General features: G+C 42.9%; 2 protein-coding genes across 4 annotated transcripts; one reads left to right on the top strand and one right to left on the bottom strand.

The window, feature by feature from the left end:
• Positions 1 to 2,091: 2,091 nt before the first annotated feature.
• Positions 2,092 to 11,236, bottom strand: RTCB (RNA 2',3'-cyclic phosphate and 5'-OH ligase). The gene is made up of 12 exons (XM_075210444.1): positions 11,132 to 11,236; positions 9,786 to 9,864; positions 8,477 to 8,544; positions 7,927 to 8,026; positions 7,481 to 7,637; positions 7,160 to 7,316; positions 6,457 to 6,616; positions 6,014 to 6,189; positions 5,746 to 5,934; positions 4,322 to 4,432; positions 4,121 to 4,240; positions 2,092 to 3,725 (listed from the first exon to the last, which is right to left on the bottom strand). Exons 1-12 carry the CDS (start codon positions 11,222 to 11,224, stop codon positions 3,618 to 3,620), a joined length of 1,518 nt encoding a protein of 505 aa, XP_075066545.1. The 5' UTR covers positions 11,225 to 11,236; the 3' UTR covers positions 2,092 to 3,617.
• FBXO7 (F-box protein 7) lies at positions 11,223 to 24,136 on the top strand. Of its 3 annotated transcripts, XM_075210440.1 has the most exons (11): positions 11,463 to 11,549; positions 12,079 to 12,242; positions 13,908 to 14,074; positions 17,144 to 17,408; positions 17,625 to 17,834; positions 18,056 to 18,200; positions 18,601 to 18,684; positions 19,390 to 19,485; positions 19,573 to 19,749; positions 22,292 to 22,329; positions 23,059 to 24,136. In XM_075210440.1, exons 3-11 carry the CDS (start codon positions 13,953 to 13,955, stop codon positions 23,395 to 23,397), a joined length of 1,476 nt encoding a protein of 491 aa, XP_075066541.1. In that variant the 5' UTR covers positions 11,463 to 11,549; positions 12,079 to 12,242; positions 13,908 to 13,952; the 3' UTR covers positions 23,398 to 24,136. The 3 variants fall into 3 exon arrangements, with proteins under 3 accessions (XP_075066538.1, XP_075066541.1, XP_075066540.1); XM_075210437.1 differs by lacking the exon at positions 12,079 to 12,242 and having other exon boundaries at positions 11,223 to 11,549; XM_075210439.1 differs by lacking the exon at positions 11,463 to 11,549 and having other exon boundaries at positions 11,733 to 12,242.
• The last annotated feature ends 106 nt before the right edge of the window (positions 24,137 to 24,242 follow it).

The following is a 24,242-nucleotide window of genomic DNA, read 5'->3' as shown; positions in this document are numbered from 1 at the left end:
TATGTGATGAAATCATTAGAGGTACAAGTGACGTTCAGCTTTTCAACAAAGTTTTTGTAGAGTTTGTGTTACGTTAGTGTGCCACGGTTGACAACGAAGTTTACGCAGAGTATGTAGAGTCGTTGGAGCCACTTGATCAAGGGCAGTTGCTAGGGTTTGGTGAAAATGAGGAACTGCCATATCAGGGGAGGAGAATGTAAAAGAGAGGTGTTAAAGAGGTGGAAAACTGTTGAAAATCAATAGAGTTAATATTCCAGCTGGTATGAGGAGACTTGGAAGAGATTGATAGCAGGGAGGTTAAAGAACTTGACTGTGTATTAACCTGGTGTCATAAAAAGAATTATGTACAATGCTCCCTCATTATATCACTTTTTGTTATAACCCACAACCCACAATCGTGTCTCTAAATGTAGATATTGAACATCAAATGGCATCTAATTGGACATTAATGAGAGAGACATAGCAGGTGCAGTATGGACCAGCTGCAAGCAATTATTTAGTCATAAGGACATCTGCAAGTTGTGCATTTAGGGCTCTATGTAGTAACCATGTTTGGAGCAGGGCGGCGCCATGTGTAATATTTGGTTATTATATATAACGCAGCTCTGCTCAATAAAGGAGAGGTGGTGGCGGATTCTGGAGGACAGAAGAGGGGAGAGAGCAGCACTAATCTCATTATCATTCATGCGCTCCCTAGCTCCACCCTGACATCCTCTGGCCACGCCCTGTACTTTCGTGATTATTACATAATTATTGGGTACATCGTTAGATTTGATGTGTTTGATAATATTGCTCTGAATTCTCAATTATAGATGCCTATAAAGTTACTGTACAGAGGACAAAATTATGTAAAATGTACAGGGGCCAGTGGGAGGGTGAAAACACTGAGATCTATAGAGATAACAGAATATATATAATAATCTATAGAAATAATAAAGATTTTAGGAAAATACACCATGTACTGTTCCTGAATCTTTCTCTAGTCAGAAAGCAGAAAAAATTATCAATTTACGCTCATTTGCCCTTATGCCCAATGGCTGTCTGGCAATTACTGATATCTGTTCATGCATAGTGTCCTGTACCCATATACAGGGTGTCTATTGTACCAAGTACAGTGAAAAAAGAGGCAATTCGGGCAATAATCAGATTCAGTGGTCACATTTACCCTCTTTCCACAGTCAAATTCACCTCTCCGTTTTAAATACAGTTTACCACCACTTTCTGTAGTTGTATACCCCCCCCCATTGTTTTATGTAAATTTCTCTTTCTCATCACTGAACACTCCCTCAATAACAATCTGTACCTGTATCACTTTTACCTAACCAATCCTGTCAACAAGAAACCAAATCACTATTAATCCGGCACTGACAGTCCTGCAGCCCGGAATACGGGGATTTGTTTTTTTGATCTGAAGGGACTTCAAGTGGGATGAATGGAAAACAACAGAAATGATCTCTGTAAACTTCTCTAAAACATAATTAATGTTTTACAACCCTTGAATGAGCTACATGTCCCCCTGTTCCTGTAACACGGGTGTAGGTTACCTGCGACTCTCCATCGGTTACCCTGTCAGCTTACACCGGGGCTCGATGTTCTACAGCTGGAGCGCAACGGGTGGTCAGTGGTGAAACACACGTACACCAGGTAATATTACTACAAGATATTTATCAAGCATCAGCATCATTCCATGTTGTGACAGGAGCACTGTATTACAGAGGAACGCCACATCCCAAAATTGATAAGACGGCTTGTGAATTATTTTTAATTACCTGTATTTTGCTGCCTTCTGGTGCAAAAAAAAAACATATTAAAGTTGTTTTTTAACCCATCTACTCGTGAGTTGGAGATTTCAGCCAACATGGATCAAGTTCGTTTGAAGGGATAGCAATCAGATATCCCACCATTTACTACAACATAACTTGGCAAGAGTAGAGTCTGGGACTCTTATTTAATGGATGCCCCCCCTTACTAGAATCACCATGCCAGACCCATGACTGGCTTATGTGGTAGGATTCAGGGCTGTAATAGCGGCAAGAGTGTAAAATAACTAAAAAAACAAACACCCGCTTAACACATATAGAGAAACACACAAAACATCAATGCATGTAGTGCTTTTAATTTAATTTCATGTTGCACAAATCATCTCTTCCAGAAGGAATTGTCACTATCGCCACAACTGAAGTCACTCTGGACAGGAGGTCAGTTTCTGCTGCAGAGCATTCCCGATTTCTCCAAATTATGGCATGTGAATGGCAAACACTGACTGCCCTATTAGCCCCTCCTAGAGACCAGCTGCTCTCTCCTTTCACACGTTTTGACTGTTATCAGTGTTGCTATGACCCAGCATTGCAGAGAATATATAACTAAGGGGAACGGCGCTCATAAGGGAACATCTATGAAAATTGATGCACAGAAAAAAGGCGCTGGAATCAGAAGGTTGCTTTCATTTTATAAGCTGCACTAGAGAAATTACAGAATCCGCCTGGTTACAGCCCGATTCATTAAGGATCTTAAATGAAGAGGATCCTTTTTTCAGTCTCCTGGACAAAACCATGTTACAATGCAAGGGGTGCAAATTAGTATTCTGTTTTGCACATAAGTTAAATACTGACTGTTTTTTCATGTAACACACAAATATCAACTTTAAATTTCAGTGTACAAATAAGCTATCAAGTATTTGTGTGCTACATGAAAAAACAGTCAGTATTTAACTTATGTGCAAAACAGAATACTAATTTGCACCCCTTGCATTGTACCATGGTTTTGTCCAGGAGACTGAAAAAAGGATCCTCTTCATTTAAGATCCTTAATGAATCAGGCCCCTGGCTCTGTAACACCAGCATTTCATGAATGTCCACTATAAATCATTGTCCTAATAATGCATTAATTAGCATGAGGAGTAATCAGCTCTATTTCGCTGATAACATAAGTGCAATTTCATCAGTCCTACGGACCAGGAGACTATATTTCGAGACATGAGGTGTATGTGCCCCCTCAATTTAAATCCCTGCAGTCAGCTATGAGGCACAATGTGAGTTACAGTATCAGGGATTGTGGGTACTTCAGTCTGCAACAACTTCAAACTTCTTTCCTTTAATTCTAATTCATTGGAGAAAGACAGCAGCATCTGTCCCAGTACAAAACCTGAGGAGTAAGCAAAGCCCACCTCAGTGGCCCGCAGCAGTGCAGGGTGTCCGAATATCCTTACATGAGCAAAGGTGAGCGACTCATGCATTGACTGAGCGACTGTTCTTATGCTGGAAGATCCTGAAAAACTGAACTGCGGCGACACCCCAAAAAAAAACCAAAAAAACAAAACAAAAACTTTTTCTCAATCTAAATTCTAAGACAAGAGAAGCAACTTCTCCGATTGTAGATCTGATCCCACAGACGAGGAGGCGATGCACGGCTCTGTGTGTCCAATTCATGGCCGAGGAAGCAGCCATGTGACCCTCACATGGCTAAATTATAGGTAAACCAAATTAAAATGAAAACATTGTTAGAATGAGCGACGCATAAATCAGCACTGTGACCTCCGCCGTCGCGAGGCGAACGTCTAAGTGCTGACGTCAGTTCTTTCCGCTCTTTGTACCGTCCGCGATCCCTGCTGGCTGCGCTCACCCCTTAATTACGGCAATTGGGCGCAGTTTGATGGCTTTCTTGCTGATGCCGGCGTCATGGCACGTGTTCACCACATCGGTCACGTTCTTGTAGGATTCAGGGGCCTGAGGAAATACATTTATTCTGAATAAATGTCTGTACATCCATAAAGCATCTATACAGAGGACAGAATTATGAAAAACGTAGGGGCCAGTGGAAGGGTGAACACACTGCGATCTATAGAGATAATAATCTATAGAAATTATAAATATTTTAGGTAAAGACGCCGTGTACACTGTTCCTGCATCTTTACATGTAGAACAATGATCTCTATGAGAGTATCCATCTTTCTCTGGTTAAAACACAGAAAAATTGATTGATTTATGCTCATTTGCCCACATGCCCAATGACCAGTAGATATGTCCTAAGCCCAAATAGCTGCTAGCATGGGGCCAGCAAATGCCATCTAGTGGCCTTTCCTGGAATTACAAGTCATATTTTATAACACAGAACAACTCACCTCTTCCATGACTAGTTTCGGGGAGGCCACTCGGATGGCTATGCCCATGTCTGCCAGCTTGTCGAGAACATCCTGGAAGTCCAGGTTACGTCTAGATTTAGCTCTGGACAGCGCCCGGCCCTTCAGGAGAGAACACGGCTATCAGTAATAAGTTCGTGGGCTTTTACAAGACATTATAAACAACATTAAATTTCTACTTACAGCTCCATGGCAGGTGGTGCCGAAAGTCTCCGTCATGCCCTGCTCGGTGCCAGTTAACACGTAGCTACAAGTTCCCATAGTGCCACCGATCAGCACTGGCTGCCCGGTCAACTGGTGAGAGGAGATACAGGGGATATATTATTTCAATGCAAGCGAGTGTTTTACGCATCTCTATACTAATACAGACAAAGAACAGCGGTAGGAGGAGGCCGGACAGACGAAGCGGAACTCACTGAGCGGAGATAAAAAAAATATTTCCCCCTTTAGGAAGGATTCCTTACAGTCAAAGCTGTAAAAGACCTGAAAAGCTTTATCCAGTGGTGTTATACTAACAGATATATGAAATGTTGCCATTTTTCTATCAACTCTTATTTAAAGACACTCTTATTCTAATCTTTCCTTTCTATTTGTCTAATAAATATTAAGACCTGAAAGCATCATTATAAGCAGCACTGTACATGTATCTCTCTGACTAAGATAAGCTAACAATCTTCTGATGCTCTTGTATGTGTCTGTCCCATAATTCCCTTGTCCGCTCCCTATCAATATACTTGTGCTGTGAGTGGACCACAACAGCTTGGTGGCATGATCTAGTGGTAGGAGGTGGGTGTGATATCACTGCTGGAGTGGACAAGTCTAAATATATCTACTTATGTGTACAGAAAAGCTAAAAAAACACTAACGTCTAAACATCAGCAATATCCTGTACTAATCAGGAATGAGAACATTTTGGTTTTTCTAAACTGAATCCACCAAAACCTGAGAATTCAGTGTCGGGTGAAATATCCTAAGTACAACCCTGTCTCAAAAGGTTACTTCCCTGGGTCTGGAGTTTTGGTCCCCCCACCTTCCATGTGCCCATCACAGCTCCGCATGCACCCACTGACAGGGTATTATTGATAGACAACACACTCCATTTATAGAAAAAAAAATGACAGAATCGGCAGGAGCACGGCAAGTGGGACAGACATTGCTTAACTACGTTTGCTCCCGTCAACCTGGTCTCCTTTCATACCGGCAGCGCGCCAGTGTCCAACAACACGATGCCAGCAGAAGTGTGACAGCCAATACCGTCACCCTAATTAACTTTGTGGGACCAGATTGTGCTTCGGATACTGTGCCCAAATCTTGGTGGACTTATTGTTTAAGAGACAATGGTTAATTTTGCAAAATAGAGGCATAGGAAGGGTCCTACTGCCAAAAACCTTTCACACCCAGGTACAGCAAAGATACAATCTGCTTGAGTGTATCTAATGGATTAAACTTACTTGTATCCGAACGAGTGGGCCATTGGGTCAATGTCATTTTGCAAAGAAAAGAAATATACAAGGTGGTGGACTGTAAATAAGCATTAAAAGTTTGTCCAGGAAACAAAACAGATCATCTATTCTCCCCATATTAACAGCATTTCTAAGACTTATTACCTGGTAATCCACAGCAATCAGTGGGTGGTGTGGTGGGAAGGCGCGAGTGGACCCCTTTCTGTGCACCAACAGAGTCCTCTCTTTCCCGTCCACCACGTGCTGCTCCACCTTGGCGATATTGTGTGAGACGTCGTAGATCACGTGCATGTCCAGGTCATCCGGAGTCGTGTTAAAGACTTTAGCGAATGCCTGAGATGAAACAGAACCGGTTCAGGAAAACCAAATCAACTGATCCTCTCTCTATCAGTCCATCCGCTGGATCTCATACCTGTCTTGTGAGGAACGTCATGGACGATCGGTTTACCCAAGCGTAGTTTCCCGCCCCGGCCATGCCTTTCAGATAGTCCTGCCCTTCGTTCGAGTGGATTCTGGCGCACGCCAGCTGTCGATCATTCACAACGATCTTATCCCTCTTCATGGCTTTCTCCATAGCAACCAGAGCATCTGAAACGGGACAGTCACGGTAATGTAGACGACCCGTACAACTGCTTAATAAGGGGAACTACCAACACCAACATTACCGCAACTAATTTAAAATAAACCATGATTCATACGGACACCAAACGTAAACGTTCTGTGCTCATGTGGACATCTCTGAAGAACAAGGTATAGACGACCGGTAAAAGCAGAAGTAATTTATTTTAAGGTCTCTATAAATCTACTGTGCAGATGGAGACGCACATAAGTGCACCAAAGGGCATCTATACAAACCTGTTGCCACCTGATGCCCGAGACCTCGGCTGCCACTGTGGATCATCACACACACCTGTCCCTTATGGTCAATGCCCATTTTCTTGGCAGCGTAGTCATCAAAAATCTCATCCACCACCTGGATCTCTGCATAGTGGTTCCCGGCTCCGAGGGTTCCCAGCTGCGGAGAAAGAATACAAGTTTTACTATAATCTTATAATAGCATTTTATCCAACTACAAAGTACCTCAGGTTGAACCTTGTATTACACTTTTTGATCATCTTTCCTGGCAGCATTTACCAATAGCGCGTCCATTTCAGGAAGTTGCAGAAGAACCAAACATAAGCCAGGTCCTGTCCTCAATCAGCAATTTTTTTGTACAGACGTAAGTTGTTTCCGAGGCAGCCATTTTGTGGCGTTTCACAAACAGTCATGAGAAGGCAGCTGATCCATTTAGTAGGAACTCATAACATCGCTGAGGTAAATTATACTTCAGGCCTAACAGACGTCACTGGTCCCTAACGAATTGACAGGCACCATTTTATGAATATTGGGTGAGGCCACAAAATGGCTGCCTCAACTGTGTGGTTAAAGTGTATTTATCATTCGCACAAAGATGTGGTAAAGGGTATTGAATTTTTACTTCAGTAAACCTACATACCGTGTGCGACCCTCACGAGTAGGGATCACAGATGTGACTCAAGAAACCAGAATGGGTTTGTACCTGGGGCAGGCCTCGTTTCTTGGCCTTGGAGGAAACCTTGCTTGGGTCGGCCTGCAGCATCCTGCCATATTCCTCACAGTGCTCCTTGTCCTCGGCCCAGGCGTAGCCCTCCCTCAGGGACCAGTCCACCCCCATCTCCAGGGCCTCCTCTAGGTCCCTAGAACAAGAGGACAGAAGGATTAGTACCCCATGCCCACCGCAATGCTTCATCATGAAGGGAAACCGCACGAGAATCAGGAAGTACAAAGGATGATTGGTGGTTCCCCGGAGGACATCTTAAACTAAACTTCACGTATGACCAAGACTTGTATGACGACATACTTGGCGCTCATCGGGATAACACCCTTTGATCCCACACCGACTGGAATATGGTCGAACATGGACTGGGCCAGCTGCTCCTTCACCGGCTGCACGTCCCCCTCGTCAAGATTGGTGCGCAGCAAACGGACCCCACAGTTAATGTCAAATCCGACACCACCTGAAGGAAAGAGAAGGATTACAGTGAGGCATCGAGGAAGAGAGTTGTCCATTGTTTCCATGGAATTAAAACATCCTGCACCGAATAAGAGTATTATTTTATACAAGGGATAATGTATCCTATATCACAGAGGTACAAACCACTACGATGACTTGTAATATCCTTATTATGTGCAGGAGAGGGTTTGTCATGTAGCGCTGTCCTCCATGCCGACTGCAGGAGTGGCGATGTCACTATTTAACTATATAATCTTCAGTAAGTGGTGAAGAATTATAGCATTACTACGTACCTGGGGAAACAACTGCCTCTGGGTTAGTCATGTCAAAAGCCGCCATGTTTCCAATGGCAAATCCATAGCCAGAGTGGACATCAGGGAGCCCAATGGACCTCTGCAGCGACAGAAAGCAAATATAAGTTATCAGTGCAAAAATATAATAAACAGCAGCTCCTCCCGTAATGTGCGGGATACTACATAATAAAATAATAACAATAATAATAATAATATACTATGTCAATACACAGGATTCCTGTGACCTGGAATTACATTGAAGCATCGAAAACACTCAGCGATCCGGAAGGATAAATTAGGAAAGAACACTTGTGAATAAATATTCAATACATTTTTGGGTGCATTTTGTAAGAATTAAAGCTGACAGTTTGGTTACTTCATCCAACAAGTTATTTAGAACTCATTGTTCTCTGCAAATTCTAAATACAATTATATTAAACAGAGATTGCACCTGGATACTCCATGAACAGGGAGAGGGCCAAGGACGGGCCTTCGCTGACCACCAGTAAGAATAGAAATAACGGCAAATTCTAGGTAAAAGTGTTCTTACATGAACGATTCCGGGTAATGCCGCCACGTTACCGATCTGCTTCATGGCAGGCAGGAAACCTCCAGCGGCTGAAAAGGCGAAAACAAAAGCAAATCAATAGTGGAACTAAATTACATAAAACAAAAAAGAGAGAGACGTTGTGGAAGGGGTGAAGTCCACAGTTTTTGGTAGATGTGAGAGTATTAGTTGCTATTGGTAACAACAACTTTTTTACATATTTACCAGTTGAACTATTTTCATGAATGTCCCAACAGTGAGTTTAAAAGAACAATCAATAAGCGTTATAGACACAGATATAGGGATCAGAGTCCCAACAGAACAATCAGCAACATCCACAATAAAATAATGTGTGAAAGAGAATAGGAATTTATATGACGCACAGAAAACGGGGAGTGTGATTGGTCGTCGGCCAATTACTTATCCGCTTAGAAAACGAGTAAAGCAGTAACGCACTTATACATTTACATGTAACATGAGACAACATGGTAGATATACAGCTTACCGTAGTTTCCATATAGCCTCTTGGGATTTAACCCTTTCAAACCAGGCAGTGATTGACACCTCTACCATCATTTTATGGTTTTGGGCTGCATTGGTTAATTTACTAGTTAATTACTTATTAAAGCCTATTAAGTCACAAATCACTTCTTTGGGACATACAGGGGTTCTTTTTGGTAACGTTCATTAGCTAGGGAACCAAAGCAATCCCAGAAATTGACCCAGAAATATATGAGTCTAGTTCTACCCAGTACTGGAATACCAAATATGTGTACTTTTCATAGGGGTCTTCGGGAGTTACTAGAGAGACCTTTAGGTGTCAGAGACCTTAGCACAAACTGTTTTGGGCGACTCATGAATTTTAGGTAGTTTTCCCGGAACCCCGGGGGAGCAGGTCTTTCTATCGGATCCCAACCACTTTGCACAGGACACTGACCACGAAGACGCAATTCGCCACAAATCACGTCACTTTGGATCTCCCGGAGAGTTAAATAGTTGGCAAGTATGATATTGGTAACGACATAGCAGACACTATTAGATCTATGCCAGCATGGATCTAATAGTAATGGTTTGTATGGGACAGAACAGCTATACCTAGCAAGGACCCACGTTTACCGACCTGGAGGAAATACCTGGCGACAGTACTGTGATTTCCTGCGACAATCGTACAAACAGTGATCAGTTTGAACGGACAGCCAAGATTGGGAGATCGACTCATCTCCATGACGCCAATATGCGGCACAGTCAGATGTGACATTTCAAAACATAATTTTTCGTTAAGGGTTCAAATAGAATTTTAAGACTGACATACCTCCTCCTCGACAGGCATTTCTCAGCTCTTCAAACATCAACTTCTCCAGAGGGTCGTTCACGTAGAATACACCTTCCACCTACATGCAGAAATCACAGAGAGTTAGTTTTATTTCACATTTGTCATTATTTATCATCCCTAAGTCTTCAACATCATTGGACATGTTTTTCATAATGAGACAGTGGGTGCAGGTTAAGGACAGGAGTCAAAGAAGAAAGATATTCTCTGCAAAATAAAGAAAGGATATTACTGTCCAACTAAAATTGTACCCAGAAATGGTTGGCTGCACTCACTGCAGCCATTTGTGTTGAACCAATATTGAGAGAATGCAGCTTATTAACTCTCTAGGTGTTAGTAACATCTCTGACACTAGAGGATCAGTGTATAGAGATATTACCACAGTACATACACTTTTTCTCTTGCAGGGCACCTTTAGAACGATTAACTAATATTATTATACATTAGTTATAGAGCTATTTTATAGAATAGCAGTAGACACCGATGGCAAATACCACACAAAGAAAAAGGTTCAAATGTCTCCAAAATACATACTGGTAGGTTAACTGGCTGCTAACAAATTGACGTGTGTGTGTGTGTGTGTGTGTGTGTGTGTGTGTGTGTGTGTGTGTGTGTGTGTGTGTGTGTGTTAGGGAATTTAGACTGTAAGCCCCAACGGGGAAGGGACTGATGTGAGTGAGTTCTCTGTACAGCGCTGCGGAATAAGTGGCGCTATATAAATAAATGGTGATGATGATGTCATCTGCATCACTGCAGCCACTTTTTTGGGGGCATCCGCTATCTGACGTGAAGATCACTGGATTACGGAAGTAAATCATACAATCTACTGGGGATCAGGACCAGCAACAGGAGTTTTCCCGGTATGAGCGTTTTCTGCACTGGTGCGGACAAGTAATTTTTTTTTTTTAAACATGCTTTAATAAATGGGGGTGGATGGTATAAATCCAGGTACCCGAGTGATAGGATTTACACATGGGGTGCACATAAGTCATACACAGAGCTCACACTCCCATCCCACATGGCAGAATACTGTGGAAGAGCAGCTATATATAGGCAGACAGATAAATGCCCCACCCCCCACTGCATGCAGATATCCAACTACAGCAACAGCGCCTCCTACAGGCTGTACAAGGCATTGCACTGTATGAATAGGATAAGGGAGCCATGACCAGCAATGGGAGTACTGTCATTTCAATAACTGGATTATATATAGAGAGAGGGAGTATGGTGACCCCCCAGCTGGAGGGGAACTACAAGTCCCAGCATGCCCTGGACACCTAGTTCCCCAGCAGCTGGGCAGAGTCAGGGTATATAGGCTATGGAAGGACCTGCATGTTGGGGACGAATCCCTTGCGGATCCTCCAGCAGTTCTTGTGGATCTTGTCCAGATACTGTAACTCATCATTGTAGCTGCGGCTCATGGTGACAGCTCCACACACACACAGGGACACTCAGACACCCGGCACCGGAACCAGCCGCGCGTCACCCCCGGATTTATTTTACTCCGCCCACTTCACAAATTCTCTTACGACGCCACCGCCACCTCCTGCAACATGGCGCCTGGCACCGGACGTTCGGCCGCTTCCGCCACACTCTGCTACGTGGTCGTACGTAACCTCAGCGGCGTCACTGAGGGAGGAGACTCCGGCCACGCCCCGACGTAGCCGCGAGAGCGGGGGAGAGCGAGCGGCCGCCAGTTGCTGTTGTCACGTGACTGCGAAGGCGGCGGAAGGTTCCTGTGTGCAGGTGAGGAAGGAGAAAGGGGGCTCTCTGCCTCCCCCTGCTGGGTGACACTGGGACAGCAGGGAGGCTCTCTGTAGGGGCTGGACTGGAGAGCTTGCACTCTTTCCAGTGTAGTGCAAGCTCTTCAGTCCAGTCCCTACACAGAGCCTCCCTGCTTGCACTCTTGAGTCCCTACCACACCCTCCAGGAAGGTGCTTCATGTATCTGGCTCTTGTATCAAGTACCAGTAGTGTATCATTCCTCCCAACACGCATGTAGACAAAATAAGTCCCTCCCTCGCTCAGCAAAAACCACACCCCCAGTATGACCAAACCAGCCCATTATCTATCCAACTATTACCATTTTTTGTGAAGACCCACCCACTTGCCCATAAAGCTCCCCCATTCATGGTCCCCCTAATCACGACCCAACTTGCCCACTCTCAAGGAAAATCAGGGACACTTCCGAATTTTAGGGCGTTCTCCTGAACTCTAGGGAGAGTATGCCACCCTCCCGGTGGATGGGAACTTAATGATACAAATTGCATCCTTAGGCCCAAGTAATATGGTCCTGGTGACGTGATTTGTGTAATCAAGGTCCCTCTGTCATAATCGCTTCATTGGAGGCTGCTGTGGCACGAATTGCGCCATCAACCCCCCTCACTTGCCCTCTGGACATCCCCTCTGAGATCGCCTGGAGGAGAGGTCACACGATCAGGTATGTATCATCGTTCAGTACATCTGAAATCGGTATTGTCTGATCCATTAGTCCTGGGTGTTAGTTTAGTTTGTTCTGCCCTTTTTCTGAACACAACAGGTCCTAACAAACCTCCATCCGAGGACCGCAAAACTACTTTCAGGGTTGGCAAATAATTTTTTATTGATTGTCTTACCAGCACCAATTTTTAGTGTCCTATGTACTATGTCGTAGCTCTTGACCTTTGTAGCCGGGGAATCGGGCCAATGTGCATGCGGTGCAAAATGGCTATGCCACGCCGACCGGGGGCAGGTCCAGCCACCGTCAATACACCCTATCAATGCTGGGCACCGGTGGCAGGTACGTGTAGCACCTGTTACCCTGCCCTGCTAGGACATAGCTGTATGCGGGTGGGACAGAGCCTTTAAATCGGGACTGTCCCATCCTAACCGGACAATTAATAGGTACGCTGTGTAGGTAAGATGCAGCTAATGAATGACAATCAAGTTCGTAGGCAATGTTATATGTGTATTGAAAATAAAGTGTTAACAATCTCTGACCCATCATTAACCCCTCACCCCCAGACTAAAATTCTCTGCTCCCAAATGTCTCATGTTTTTACTATTGAATTAATTCACTGCAATAGACAGATTCTAACTGGCAGTCTATGGGGGGGGGGGGGATTCAATTGGCCGCGTTACTGTAAAAAGTAACGCGGCTGCTCACTATTACCATTATTACGGTAATTTCAACGCTGGGAGCTGCGAGCAAAAAGCCTGGTTGATTTTACCGTAATAACGGTAATAGACTTATCGTGGCGCTAATCTGGGGGGAATTGAATTCCCCCCTATATATCAATTCTCCATCATATATGTATCAATGAACACGCTCACAGGTATTGTTGCTGCGAACAAAGGGGCAGATGAAGAATTGGCCACAATTTCACTAAAAAAGACGCAATTGTGGGCATATGCAAAGCTGTAACTATTGCAAGATATCTGTAGGTCTGACCCAGTAGCGTATGCGCCCAATTTATGCTATGCCCATGTTTACAACCATTATTTAGTCTACAAAACATATTCACTATTAAGCATCAATAAAACGTAAAAAAAAACCAAAAAAAAAAACGATCTTATACAACAGAAGCAACTCCCCATCTTGTGTACGTGGAAAAAAAAATGTTTTAGCTGAAACATGCACACAAAAGTGTATTATATGTACGTGCAACATAGAAATCGGCATCAGAGGAGCCAGACACATTATATGGTATAGTACTCACTCTGAATCAGCCCCAAAGTGTTTTATTGCAACATTTCAGATTTCAGTCACACTCAGTGACGTTCCTTGGCTGTGTGCGTTTATATAATTTGTTTACTTATTTCTTTTTAATTTTTTTTAATTTTTTTTACTGACTGTCAGTAAATTCACTGACCATTGGTGACTCTGTAGCTATAAGGAGAGTCTGCAGCCTGGGCTGTGATCTGTATACCGGGGAATGATCCCGCAGTGATAAGTTATAGGGTTATCTCCTCAGCGCTGCTGATCGCTTAAGATAAAGTGTTCTGATCGGGAGACCTCAGGAGTGAAAGTGAAAGTTGGTTCTGTAGAAATGAACTGTGGGATGTGTAGACGTGTTTGTGTACTGGTGACTCTGCAGTTTGATGAATCTTTCTCTTCCTCTGACAGAGTGTGACTGACGTTGTTTGGTTCAGCACCCCTCGGTGTGAGAGGATGAAGCTCAGGGTGAGAGTGGGCAAACAGACCCACCTCCTGCTGCTGGAGGAAGAGACCCCAAAGCTGGGCGATCTGCGGAGGAAGCTCTCTGTGTCTCTCCTCCCCTCGCTGGGGTACAGGTAAGTGCCTGATACAAGATCAGGTAATTAGGGAACCACAATAGACTCAAAAGATCAAAACACTAAGAGGAGAGGTCTTTGTCCTCAGAAGCTGGGCCCTATACCCACAGACGCCCATTACGTCTTTAACGCTACTAAAATGCATGTGAATAGGTCTAATAATAGAACCGGTTGTATTTAATAATCCCATAACCAACACCTTTTTATATTCTTTGACGTGTTCCTTTCACTTGTGTTTCTCACAAGTATTGTGGAAGCCTGAGCGACCGCCTTGACCAACAATACACTAGTTACGGACGCGGTCAGCCTCTTTCCGTTTGGCGTGTTTTATATTTTTACTTTCGTTTTTAAAGGCAATATGCGGCCAGTGGGAGTGAGGTCTAAGGGCTAGATTTACTAAGCTGCGGGTTCAAAAAAGTGGGGATGTTGCCTATAGCAACCAATCAGATTCTAGCTGTCCTTTTGTAGAAGGTACTAAATAAATGAAAGCTAGAATCTGATTGGTTGCTATAGGCAACATCCCCACTTTTTCAAACCCGCAGCTTAGTAAATATAGCCCTAAGAGTTTAGCCGCAGTCTTGTAGAGGTAGAGAGGGAGTTCGGTGCAGATTAGTCCTCGCCCCTCCGGTGAGTGCACATAAGGGAAGCGTTTGTTAAGGTTATACTAAAGGAGAACTCCGCATTGTTTGTCTTCAAGACAGATTTGTTTGTTTGTGGCCTTTACAGCAACAGATAAAGTCAGGTCACGTGTGTGTGTGTGTATATATATGTGTGTGTATGTATATATATATATATATATATATATATATATATATATATATATATATATATATACACACACACACAAGTTAACCCGTGCGTGGTACTCATGCATTCTAGTCAAATCAAGCTACTTAATGTGTTAAAAAGGTTCTTGTCATGCATTTGGGCCTAGCCCAGGCCTCCTCAGGGGAAGAGCGTTACTTCCCGACGCAAGCGCCCTTTTTTAACGTGGTTTTGTCCACATGTCACCACCTCATCATTCTCCATCACCTCATCCTTCATCTTTATCGCCACATCTATCCAGATGTCTATCCAGACACAGGGATCTCTCTCAGCGGTCCTGAGTATCACACTCCTCCTGCTCTGTCACCCCCGGCAACCACCAACCCCTCCCCACTGTCACCCCCGGCAAACACCAACCACTCCCAACTGTCACCCCCAGCAACCACCAACCACTCCCCACTGTCACCCCCGGCAACCACCAACCACTCCCAACTGTCACTTCTCCTTCAAGAAATATATATATATATTTTTTTTTAAATCTTTATAAACACTTTTAACAATTAACAAATTAAAAACATCTTAGTATACCAAATTTCAGCCCTTTCTGAATTTTTTTTTCCACACACACTAAGAATTTAGTAGGTCAGTGTATAACTCCGCCCAGCAGGTGGCGCTGCAGCTTGGTTTTATATTTTCCACACACAGACAGACTAACACACGCCACTAGACATTTATATTATAGATATATATATATATATAATCATCAGAACTGTTGTAATTTCTACAGACACTGAATATATACAAATCTGTTTTGAAGACCCTTCTGTTAGAAGATGGAGTTCTCCTTAAAGGACTCTCTAGGTACTGTAGGATTTAAGTCTTGTTTTTTTTAAAGGACCACTAACCTTTATTGTTTATTAACCCATCCCTATTACAAATTAGTTTACCCTGCTGTACTTACCCTTATGGTGGATACAGTTCCCTCCGGCTACCAGTGAAGTGATCTTTGTGTGTACAGTTATGCTGTGTAGTGCAATAAATTCATAGCCTGCAATGCTCATGATTATTTTGTACAACCAATAAATTGCGTCCGTGTGTAAGTGGTATGTTTATAGAACACGTTTCCAACCTTTATATGACCAATGAAACATCGGTCAGGATATTGCATGAGGCCATTCATCATCATCATCATCATCGTCATCATCACCATTTAGTTATATAGCGCCACTGATTCCGCAGCGCTGTACAGAGAACTCACTTTTGCAAGACTTGCATCTTAACCTACTTACCTCTATCAGTCTGGAGGGCTGTCACCTTACTTAGCACAGTGTAGTCATTAACAGGACACTTTACATGGCCCAAGTTCTGACTATTGATGAGCCTGAGGAGTAGAGATGCTCAGGCTCGGTTCCCCGAGAACTGAACACACCCGAACTTAGCAGATCCGATTACCGAGTCGGCTCGGTACTTTTGCACGCCCTCTGAATTGAAAATGAGGCTAAACATCATTGTTACGTCGTCGAATCTCGGGTCTTGCGAGTTTTGGATTCCATAAGTACCACCCTCCACGGTGATTCAGCGCCATTTCACAGAGGGACACAGAAGGGGTAGCACAGTTCTTGGCAGTCTGTACAGCAGTTGGGCAGCGTCATAGGTAGAATAGAAAGAGGAGAGGTAGAAGTGTTCTTCAAAGTCTCCAGTGACATTCAGGAGAGCTCCATTGCTCCATTGCTAATTGTCATTGCTGAAATAGAAAGAATTAATAGGTCTGGCAGACTTGGTCTTCTAAATCTGCAGTCACATTGTACTGTGTTATATAGGTAACACACAAAGAGGAGAGCTCCATTGCTAATTGTCATTGCTGAAATAGAAATAATAGGTCTGGCAGGCTTGGTCTTCGAAATCTGCAGTTTTTGTTTGAAAGTGTATGAAAATAATATTGTGACCTGTGAGGTGGTCAAAATTGCCAACTGCAAATGACTTGAAATTAGTGTTATTGAGGTTAATAATAATATAGGGAGGGAGGCAAAAATATGTGATTTTAGCAAAACAAAAATAGGGATTTTAGAAGAAAATCGGGAACCAAAACACGCAAGGTTATACTAAATCCAAAGCCAGGACACGGGGGTCAGTGAACATTTCTACTTAGGAGTATATTTATCAGACCTTCTAAACTGTCATATATCTAAAACATTATAGCTAGACTCTGGTTGCTAAGGGCAACAGCTCCACTTTTCTTTTTAGAATCTTTAGTAAATCTACCTCTTAAGGGTCGTTAGATTGACCGCTGTGTTGTCCTTGCAGTTCAGTTACAGCTTTCACCATTACCCTGAATGGCAGAGACGCCCTGACCGTGGATGAAAATAGCCTGGAGTCCTGCAGCATCATACCCGGGGACCTCATCGTCCTTCTTATAGATCCTGCAGCCTCCTCCCCAGCGGAGCCACCACCCACCCAGGCCCCGCGCCAATCTGTGAGCTCTTCCGAAGCTTCCACCCAGCCCGTCAACGCAGCCTCCAACACGCAGGATTATCCCAACAACGATGCAGCGACAGAGAATGTACCGGAGGTCGGTAATGACAGATACACTAATGGGGAATAAAGGTCTAAATTAGAGGTTTCTACCTTATATTTGGCTATATATATATATATATATATATATATATATATATATATATATATATATATATATATATATATATATAACCAGCGTTGTATGATGCATAAAGAAAATTCTTAGCAGTTGTTTCTTAGATGGTAATTAATTTCTTCTTTTAATTTAAAGGAGCCCCATCCACAAGCTGAACACGAGACTGCCATGGAGGAGGTGGCCCTTAGCTGGGCTCAGGAGCCCATGCTGTGCAGTGAGTCTATAGATGGGAAGATCCCGCACTCCCTGGAGACCCTGTACCTCTCTGCGGGCTGCACCAGCGCCAATGATGCCCTCCTCGTCGCCAGCCATCTACTTATGCTGGAGACGGGCTACGTGGAGCAGGTATGTGGCTGGAGATGACTGCACAGAAGTCCATTTTATGACATGTTTTATAACGGCTGAACAATGTTTTTTACAGCTAGTTGGAAACTTGCACAACATCGCCATTATAAGCCATGTGTTTGTATCTTCAGCATTGTTTCATTAATGCAGTAACATTAGTTTGTCACAAGGGGGCATAGCAGCTCCTTATAATTCTCTCATGCATTTCTCTTGTTCTCCAGAACTTGAGAACCAAAGTTATGTCCATGCCGGAGGGCTGGCGTCGCGGCGATGGAGTCTACAACCTTCACTACTCTCACCCTCTGTGCGGTGAAAGTACTGCTTCCCTGGTCTGTGTGCCAATGTGCAAACAGGTCATTATCAATGGTGAGGTATACATATAACTACTTTGTTTTACCAACGTGCATGTAATCCGTAGGGGGCGAATCGTCTTTCTCCCCCCCTGTCTCTGTGTTAACATTTGTATCTGATCACTGCTTCCCCAACTTCAAGTATGTGCCCTTTGACACAAATTTTAAATCTTTCACTATATCAATTAGTGAGACAATGAAGTTAAGCTGATTACTGCCTTGAATCAATTATCTTTCCTTTTGCAACTGGGAAGAAGATACATATTATAAATTAGCTGATTCCTGATTTGTTGATGGATTGTTTTATTTTATAGAATCTTTGTTGTTATTAGTTCTGGTTTTATACCTATATATTCTTTGTTGTGTAATTACAGTTTGTTGATATCGCCAACATTTATTTGACTTCCTATTTACAGCATCTTTGACAATTAACAAAGAATTAAAATGTATGAAAAGACTGCAACTTCCCACCAATTCCTATATCTCCTACCCAGAAGAAGGTGAGCCCGGCTTCTTGTAATGGTAACTGTTGTAGACAGTGTCAGCTCTACGTTGCTGTTACCCCATCGACCTATCCCCTTTCTGTACTATCTCGTGGGAACAACTATCTTGTTACCGTCAAAAGGAAGGTTATGGATGCTCAAAATAATCAATTAGCAGTTGTAGCTTTAATTAGAAGTATAAAAATGTGGAAAAAAACAAAATATTCATAGAAACATGGAAGGTTGGTGGAACAAATGGCCCATCCAGTCCTCCCTTTGTACTTATTAATGGTTTATTCACAGTTTAGACATGGGTTTAGCCCAAGCCTGTCTAAGTCCCTTTACTGTTAATTTCCCAGTTATAACTGTGCGCCTTTTGTTTCTAAATGTAACTTTTTGAAAGTACTTCTCTCTAAACTATAAAAGTCTGGCATCTATTAAGGTTTTCTAAAGGGTTATTGAGCTTCGCAAGCAGACAATAACATTTACAGAATATCGGTAGTGTCACACAAGCGATTCCGGTAGTATAACTGCCCCAGGAAACTGATATTCTGCCCTCCTTATGCCTCCACATTATAGGATAAACATAAAGTTTCTCTCACTTTACTGGGGGTACAGAGCAGTAATACTCTGGGAGCAGTTTGTTACAATGGTTTTAGACCAAGACATCTCTCTCTAGAATTTAGTGACTGCGTATTAATGTAGCTCTTGTTTCCTCTCTAGAAAACAATGTGGCCTCGGTGTACAGGGACCTGCAGAAGTTATCACGCCTCTTTAAAGATCAGATCGTCTACCCGTTACTTGCTTCCACCCGGCAAGGTACAAGAGCTTAATTGAACAATCCGTGGAAGGGTTTTGTATAGTTAGTTAGTCATGTACCTGACGGGATTCTCTTCCTTACCACAGCTCTGGAGCTGCCAGATGTCTTTGGTATGGTCGTTTTGCCACTGGAACTGAAGCTGCGTATATTTCGTCTCCTGGATGTACGCTCCATTCTGTCACTTTCTGCCACCTGCACAGACCTACAGGCGGACATTGAAGACCCCTCTCTCTGGAGGTTCCTGTGTATGCGAGATTTCAAAGGTGGGTACAGCAATGATCTCAGGGGTCTGGAATTTATAAGGAAATACAGAAGAATAGGAGAGGGCTATGTTCTATAGTAGACTGAGGGTAATATTTGGTAAATTGAAAGATTGACCAGCCAACCTTATATGGTACAAGGTTTCTCCAAAGATTCACCCGCATTGCTGAGCTCAAATGGGTGGAATGTGGCTCTCGATCCATGATCTGAGCTCACAATCAACTTTTCATGCTTCACTCACCTCTGTAACTCTCTCTACCTTTAAACATGTAATAATCTTTCCCTCGCTCAAGTAACCCTCAGTACACCCATCCCTTCCCGGTAGTCAACGACCCATTACTTCGAGGCTCCTCCGTACCTGAGTATCTTGTGTACAACAGAATGTTAACCAAAGGTCCTTTAGTTCACGGGAATGCTGTTAATAAACTAACCGTAAGTGTAGCAGCCCATTAATTGGCTTATTGTAGTAACGCAGTAAACAGCGATCCTGGGTTTTGATTGGTCAGTCCCAGAGTTTGACAAATAGCTGAGTGCTCAGGGTATAGAGGTGAGGTTTGTTTGGTGTTGATCTTACAGAGTTACCTGTAAGCAGCACACCCCTCTCATGGTTAAAATAAAAGGGCATTTGAAGATGATGATATGATTTTGTGAAAAATCTATTATTACAGTCTCGTAGAGGTTTTATGATTTAACATTTATTTAACCAGCTGGAACTCTTAGTAATGTAGCCAGTGACCTTTCCAAAGCCAAATCTTTCTCTTCCTCTCGGTCTTTGGTGCGTTGTCCACCTCGTTCTCTCAGCCTTCTGGGTTCCATCCAATGTATCCGGCTGCTTATTGAGTTTGTTTCAGTGCGGCTTAGTCCGTCAATCAGGTTGTGCGACTCAAGGCTTGGTCCTTGGACCACATTTGGGAAAACTAATATTGTTCTCCAGTATCACTGGGAAAAGAACCCATTAACTGCTGCACAAAGAGGGCGATCTGCACTCCCCCAGTTGAAAAGACCACCAAACAAACAGCAGCGCTGTTAAGAAATAGGATCTCTGCTGTTTGTCTGAGCTGTCAGCTGTGCATTACTGCTGCAACCATATGTAGGATCAATCCTGCAGTGCAGCTGGATACTAGGTAATGGCAACAAGCTTCTCTTCAGTTCCCAGTCTGGCAGCTGTGCTATTAGATACCACACCCATACAGCTAATTATCCTGCAGTTCTGATTGGTGCTGCTGCCAAGTAAACCTCTACATGGCAGCATACCAATGCTGATAATAGTTCCTGCTTGACCTTGTCTGTCTTGTATCTTGATCTGTTCTGATCTCCATTATTGACCCGGATTGTTCTAAGGATTCTGCTGTCTTCTCCCCTCCTGACTCTTGGCTTTGTTAAACAGATTTTCTCTCCTATTTCTACCTGCCTTGACCATTGGCTTGTTTAAATGATTCTGCTGTCTTCTCTACTCCTAATCTCTGCCTGTCTGACTCTTGAGTTTCTGCCAAATACATTCTGGTTGCTCTCTACCTGCTACCATAAGCTATCCACTTCATCGGACAAGTACCATGCTACTCTGCATTAAACCCTGCCTGTCTGGCTCTGAGTTCTGCCAAGGATGTCCTGGTTGCTCACTACCTCCTACCATGTTCAATCCACTCCATCGAGCAAGTTCTGGATCAGCAACTGATACTATCCGAGCTTAAGTTCTGGGGGTAACAGTGTACTGTGGAACATAACTAGTTCCTCGGAAAGGGGGCTACTAAATGTGAACATCTCGTGAAGAAGTTCTAGCAGTCGAGGATCTCGCACCACTCTGCCCTTAACAAGCGCTAAGGTGGTAGCTACAGCCGATTCCAACAGATAGAAATGATACCAAATAATGAAGGAACAATGGAGCAAATGTTCCAATAAGAAATACACAGAATTGTACTAGCGATAAGAAGTAACTGAATCCTGTCTGTAGCTGATAAGATTAAATACAGTAAAGGATAAAGAATAATATATATGTATATGTATATGTGTGTGTGTATATATATATATATATATATATATATATTTAATGCATATCAATAGATGATAATCCTTTAGTAGAATATTTTATATATTGTATACCATACCATACTATACCATAGGGCACTATTGTGTGGATGCATATAAGAAAAACCACATGGGCTTGGCATATAGTGCGCAGCTATTTCCGTAGCAGCGCTCTGCCTCGTAGATCAGATACTGGACTGTGCACGGGTGTAGGAGAATGTGTAGTGACTGGCTCCAAATATCAATCTGCCTAGCTGATTATACTGATGGCTATTAGACAATGTCATGAACCAAAAGGTAAAGATGGTTCTGCCCATATAAGCTTACATTCTAAGAGCTGCGGGAAACACTTAATATGTAAGGTAGCGGAATAACTATGTAGTTGCCGGTGGGGAAAGTGGGTGTGGCTGCAGTAATATCTGACACCAATCCCAAGGCAGCCATTGGTGACTGACAGTTCGGCGCTGTCACTATAAATCTCACCCTAACAATGTAACGGTCATTTCTTTACATTTACAGTCAAAACTCCAAAGACTGTGCACACAGACTGGAAAGAGGTATGTACGTGTGTGTGTGTGTGTGTGTGTGTGTGTGTGTGTGTGTGTGTGTGTGTGTGTATGTTTATATGTTTATATATTTATATATGTATAGAAATTTAAGATTACACAGCTTTTTGGACGATATTTCTATAAAAGTAAATGAATGTGGACACCTTATTAAAAATGGCTTTGATGAAAACGTTTTACAATTTTACATCATATTCTATTAAAAAAAAAAAAAAAAAAAAAAATATATATATATATATAATTATATATTCCTTTTTTTGTCATAAGTAGATGTTGGGATTTTTTTGTACTGTTTTAAGAAAACAAATGTTTTTATAGTCATTATGGGCCTAATTCATTAAGGCATGCAAAGTAAAAAAAAAAAGGAGTAAATTTGCACCTTGGCAAAACCATGTTGCATTGGAGGGGGGGGGTAAATTTAAAATGTGGGGACAGATTTATAGTTGGAGTAGGTCATGTCCTAGATCAACTTTAAACTTGATTGTAAAAATAAAGTTATCAAGCATTTGTGTGCTACGTGGAAAAGCAGCCATTATTTTTATTATGTGCAAAATAATAAACTAATTTGCACCCCTTGCATTGTTAAATGGTTTGTCCAGGAGAAATTTTACTAGATTCTACAGACAAGATAAAGCAATGTTTCTATTTCTTCACCATTTTTGAATATCCTCCTTTGTGTCATTTTGTCAGCCCCTCACGCGTTTCACTTGTATTCCGCAGCTCTACAAGAAGAAGAACAAGCAGATGTCTATGGTTCCCCGTAGGAGATACTGCCCCTTCATACTGGACCTTTCCATGCCTTACCTCCGCAACCCTTTTGCCCCCGACAGTTACCCACCCAACTTTCCCTATCCGCCTGGCATTATTGGGGGTGAATATGACCAGCGACCTATTCTTCCTCTTGGCAGAGATCCCCTCTCGCCTTTGGTCCCTGGTAGAGACCCAGCCACAGGACCCCCTCAGCCTATCAGGCCTTTCTTTGATCCCTTGTTTCCAGGCCGCCTTCATTGCCCACCCAAGCCGATATGGGGGCCACGCGGCTCAGGGGGCTTTTTTTGAACTGTTCGTGACTGAAGTGGAGAGAAAATGCTTAATGCGGCCGGGCGTTTAAACCGCATAGTTGTGTGTGTGTGTGTATATAGTGGATCTGTTCAATATCTCCACCCTCTCCGGGCCATGGGCTAGAGAAATAACGACTAACGCCATTGTATTGTCTCCTTATCTGCAGATAGAAAACATGGCCCTGCTGCTTGCAGCTGGATCCTGATGCTTTGGGATGAGGGCTATAGTTTCTCAAGTTGTTAAAATTAAAACCCCCCCCTCTTAAAATCTTCATGGTAGGGTTCCTGGTTTATATAAACTTAGCAAATTGTAGGATTAAGGTTCAAGATTTGTAAAATAGTGACATTTTAGCCCTTGACTCATCACTCTACTGCCTAACTCATTCCCTGGTTTGTTAAGACATTCTCATCGATCCCTGGCCCATGACATCACAGGAGCATCATACAAGAGGTATATAAATTGCTAGAAGTAATTCATGGTTAATTGAATCTTCAAATTACCTATTCAGCCAAGTTTTAGGGTACGTCCAACCTCTTGGAATAACTGTGACTCCATCCTAGTTGATGTGAGGTCCTACAGATAACCACCCCGTAAACTAGTGACTTGTTTAATGAACGGTGTGTGGGTAACTTTCTAATAACGCGTCCTGAGGACACTTGTTGTAAAGCTCTCTGGCATGAACTAGATTGTAAGTTGTTTGAGACTGGTTTCATTCATTAAATAATGGTTTGTATAATTTGTCTCCTACATTTCGTTATGGGTGCACATTCACCAATCAAATCATATTTATCAATCGTGTGTGTGTGTGTATTTTGGCTGTCTCTTGGCTTGGTCACCTATAT

Source organism: Mixophyes fleayi, chromosome 4 (genome assembly GCF_038048845.1).
Source record: "Mixophyes fleayi isolate aMixFle1 chromosome 4, aMixFle1.hap1, whole genome shotgun sequence".
Classification (NCBI taxonomy): Eukaryota; Metazoa; Chordata; class Amphibia; order Anura; family Limnodynastidae; genus Mixophyes; species Mixophyes fleayi.
Note: the sequence above shows the minus strand (reverse complement) of the source record. Positions and strands in the feature narration are given on the sequence as shown.

Coding starts and splice junctions, on each gene's coding strand:
- FBXO7 (XM_075210437.1), top strand. CDS start 11,223: ATGGTGACAGCTCCACACACACACAGGGACACTCAGACACCCGGCACC. Junction 14,075..17,143: donor CTCCCCTCGCTGGGGTACAG/GTAAGTGCCTGA, acceptor TTGTCCTTGCAG/TTCAGTTACAGCTTTCACCA. Junction 18,201..18,600: donor CAAACAGGTCATTATCAATG/GTGAGGTATACA, acceptor TCCTATTTACAG/CATCTTTGACAATTAACAAA.
- RTCB (XM_075210444.1), bottom strand. CDS start 11,224: ATGAGCCGCAGCTACAATGATGAGTTACAGTATCTGGACAAGATCCAC. Junction 9,865..11,131: donor GATTCGTCCCCAACATGCAG/GTCCTTCCATAG, acceptor TTCTGCATGTAG/GTGGAAGGTGTATTCTACGT. Junction 8,545..9,785: donor AAATGCCTGTCGAGGAGGAG/GTATGTCAGTCT, acceptor TCGCCTTTTCAG/CCGCTGGAGGTTTCCTGCCT.